The sequence below is a fragment of the Athene noctua genome, chromosome 1 (assembly GCF_965140245.1).
Source record: "Athene noctua chromosome 1, bAthNoc1.hap1.1, whole genome shotgun sequence".
Classification (NCBI taxonomy): Eukaryota; Metazoa; Chordata; class Aves; order Strigiformes; family Strigidae; genus Athene; species Athene noctua.
This window is the reverse complement of record NC_134037.1, coordinates 170,692,958-170,696,278: the sequence shown is the minus strand read 5'-3', so window position 1 is coordinate 170,696,278 and position 3,321 is coordinate 170,692,958. Positions and strand designations below refer to the sequence as shown.

General features: G+C 69.0%; 1 protein-coding gene across 2 annotated transcripts; it reads left to right on the top strand.

The window, feature by feature from the left end:
• The first annotated feature begins 1,021 nt into the window (after positions 1-1,021).
• MID1IP1 (MID1 interacting protein 1) lies at positions 1,022-2,999 on the top strand. 2 transcript variants are annotated; one of them, XM_074905311.1, is made up of 2 exons: positions 1,022-1,370; positions 1,781-2,999. In XM_074905311.1, exon 2 carries the CDS (start codon positions 1,930-1,932, stop codon positions 2,425-2,427), a length of 498 nt encoding a protein of 165 aa, XP_074761412.1. In that variant the 5' UTR covers positions 1,022-1,370; positions 1,781-1,929; the 3' UTR covers positions 2,428-2,999. The 2 variants fall into 2 exon arrangements, with proteins under 2 accessions (XP_074761412.1, XP_074761422.1); XM_074905321.1 differs by having other exon boundaries at positions 1,778-2,999.
• Positions 3,000-3,321: the final 322 nt, after the last annotated feature.

The window sequence follows — 3,321 nt, the reverse complement described above, 5'->3', positions numbered from 1 at the left end:
CCGGGGCCGGGGCCGCGGGCGCCCACCGCGCCCTTCCGGGCCGCGGCCGCGGTTTGGCCCCGGCGCGGCGCGGGGCCCCGCGGCGGGAGGGGCGGCAGCGGCGGGGCCCCGCCTGCGGCGGTTGGTTGATCCGTTGCCACGGCAACGCGCTCAACATCTCGCAGCCCCTCCCCCGGCCGCTCTGCCCCACGTGACCCACGGCGGCCCTGCCAGCCCACCCGCCCGTTGCCAGGGCCGCGCGCGCCGGCGGACGGGGCTGCGTGGGAGGGGGCCGCCGTTTCCGATTGGCCGCTGCCGCGGCTCGCCGATTGGCAGGGGGCGGCGGAGCCGGGCGCCGGGCGGGCCGCCGATTGGCTGGGCCCGGAGGTGAGGCTGTGGGGTGATGCCGGCCGCCCCGCGGCCGCTGCCAGGCGGCCCCTCCGCGGCCCCGGCCGGCAGACAAAGGCCGCCCGAGAAGGAGCGCCCCCCCCCCAGCGCGCCCCCGTGCTCTCGGGGCGGGAGGGCGGCGGGGAGCCGCGGCTCCGCGGCGGGCTGCGGGCAGGCGGCGGCCTGAGCTTGGCCCAGTGCCGCGGGGCTCCGCGGCCCCGCGCGCTCCCTGCCGGCCCGCCCTGAGTGCGCTGGGGCACGCGGAGCGGGAGGGGCGGGCGGGCGGCGGTCACGCTCGCCGCGCGGCCGGCAGCCAATAGGCAGCCAGGGCGAACGCGCGGAGCACGCGGGGCCCGCGTGTCCCCGCCGCCTGCCCTGTCAATCACCGTCCCCCCACCCCGCCCCGGCGTGGCCCCACCTCCCGTTCCCCCGCCCGGGGAAGGGGAGCGGGGGCGCGGCGGGGGGGGGCTGCTGCCGCCGGCGCCCACCGGCTCGGGGACGCCTGCCCCGGCGCTTTAGGGGGCGGGGGGTGTGTGTGGAAGCGCCGCTCGGTCGCGGCGCCGTGCCCCTCGCTGCGATCCCCCGCCCGGGGCGGCGGGGCGGCCGTTACTGGCGGCCGGCAGGGTTGGGGGGTTCTGCAGCCGCCCGTCCCTTCTCCGGGCGGCGGGTAGGGGTGGGGGGAGCACACGGACACCCCGGCTTCCCCGCGCCGCCGGTACCGGCCGAGTGGGGACTCGGTGAGCGGGATGGCCGCGGGGCGGGCTGCGCCCCCGGCCCGGCCGGTCCCGGCGCCCTCCCCCGGCGGTGCCCTCCCCCGGTGCGGGCCGAGAGGCGGAGCCGGCGCGGCCGCCGCCCGCCGCCTTTATCTGGCGTGCCGGCGCGGGGGGTGGCACTGGGGAACACCTTGTTTTAAGATACGGGCTATAAATACGGCGCCGGGGATGGGAGCGCAGCCACGGGCGGCGGCGGGCTGACGGTGCGGCGGCGAGCGGCTGCGGACCACGGTGGGTGCTTCCCCCGCGGCGGCTCGGTGCCTCGGGGGCTGGCGACGGCCGGGGCGCCGCTTGAATAATTGACCTGCGTGGCGGGGGGCTGCGTTTCCCCCGGCAGCCCCCCACGCCACGCGTGGCGTCCGGGAGGAGTAAAGGGGCTTGGTTTGCGGTTTTTTGGTTGGGTTTTGGGTTGTGGGTTTTTTTTTTTTTTCGTTTTGCCTCTTTTTGCACGGAGGGGAGCGGCAGCAGCAAGCCCCGGCGGCAGCACCGGGCGCCGCGGGAGGTCGGCCGGGGGAGGGGGGGCGGAAGCCTGAAAAAGGAGACGGGGCCGTGGATAAAGGCGGCGGCGGTGGGGGGGGGCGGGCTGGGAGGAGGGAGAGCAGCCCCTAACCCCGGCGCCTGCCGCCACCGCCTCCCAGCAGGACTCTGCTCGCAGCAGCAGCCGGCGAGACCAGCCGGCGGCGGAGGGCGGCCGGTGCCGCCAGTGAGGAGGAGGAGGAGGAGGAGGTCGCTGCCGGAGGAGCCCCGCGGTCCGAGCCGCCCCGCTGTTCGCTCCCGCCATCCCGCCGGCATGATGCAGATCTGCGACTCGTACAGCCAGAAGTACTCCCTCTTCAACGCCATGAACCGCTTCATCGGCGCCGTCAACAACATGGACCAGACGGTGATGGTGCCCAGCCTGCTGCGGGACGTGCCGCTGCTGCTGGAGGAGCTGGACGCGGCGGGAGCCGTCTGCCCGCCGCGGGAGGCCGCCCTGCCGCCCGGCGACCCCGGCGCCTACTTCTCCCGCAGGGACATGTACAGCCACTACATGCTGCTCAAGTCCATCCGCAACGACATCGAGTGGGGCGTGGTGCAGCCGCCGGCCGGCGAGGAGGCGGCGGCCCGCAAGAAGGACAAGCTGGGCGGCGGGCCCGCCGAGGAGGGCGAGGGGGAGGAGGACCTGGAGCAGCAGTTCCACTACCACCTCAGCGGGCTCCACTCGGTTCTATCCAAGCTCACCCGCAAGGCCAACGTCCTCACCAACAGATACAAGCAGGAGATCGGCTTCAGCAGCTGGGGGCAGTGAGCGCCGGCGGGGAGCGGAGCGGGGGATGGGGGCGCCCGGCCCGCCACCGGCAGCGGGAGCGGCGCGACCCCGGGGCCGAGGCTGCCCTGCGCCCTCTCAGGACTGCAGCCGGGTTTTCTACCAACGCACAAGCGAGAGAGAGATGTAAATTAATCAATACTAGTTTATTAATTATTCCCCCTCCCCCCTTTTTGGTTTTTTATTTTTATCGTACGGTCTGGGGCGAGCGGTTGCTGTGAGTCCCCGGGCGGGGTGGCCGAACCCGTACGTGTGCGAGGTGGTGGCGCAGCTGGCGGATAGGAGGCTCTACGCAAGCCGATGAACATAACAAAACTGGCATAAAATTGCTTCTGTTACCCGGGAGGGAACCCAGTGGGCTAACGAGCATCCCTCTGTCGCGGGACAGATGGCAGGTCCCACGGTTGTACATGTACTGGAGTTTATTTAAAACTTTTTTTACTCAGATGTAGAGTATATTCTAAAATAAATGCAAATGTATTAACTAAAAGTGACTTAAACTTTTTGGTATGATTTACGTTTCTTTAATTAAATGCTGTTTTTAACTTCTGGAATTCTTCTGTTGTTCTTCTAAATTATTTCCAGAGTTGCCTTACTGGACACAGAAATCTCTGCATATGGAAGAGAGGGATTTTTTTATGGCTTCTTTTTTTGTTTAATTTTTATTCCCCAAAGGGAGCAATTAGGCAGTGATGATAACTCGGCGTATCTAAAATGGATGAATGACCGTATTAACTGCACACCATACATGGCCTGAGTTTTGGCAAGCTGTTCCCAACCGGACAGTCCAGTTGCTCTGTGTGAATGCTGGTGTGAAGGTCAGTGCCCCTCTAACAGAATCTGAGAAGATCGAGTCACGGTTACTTTGCAGGCAGC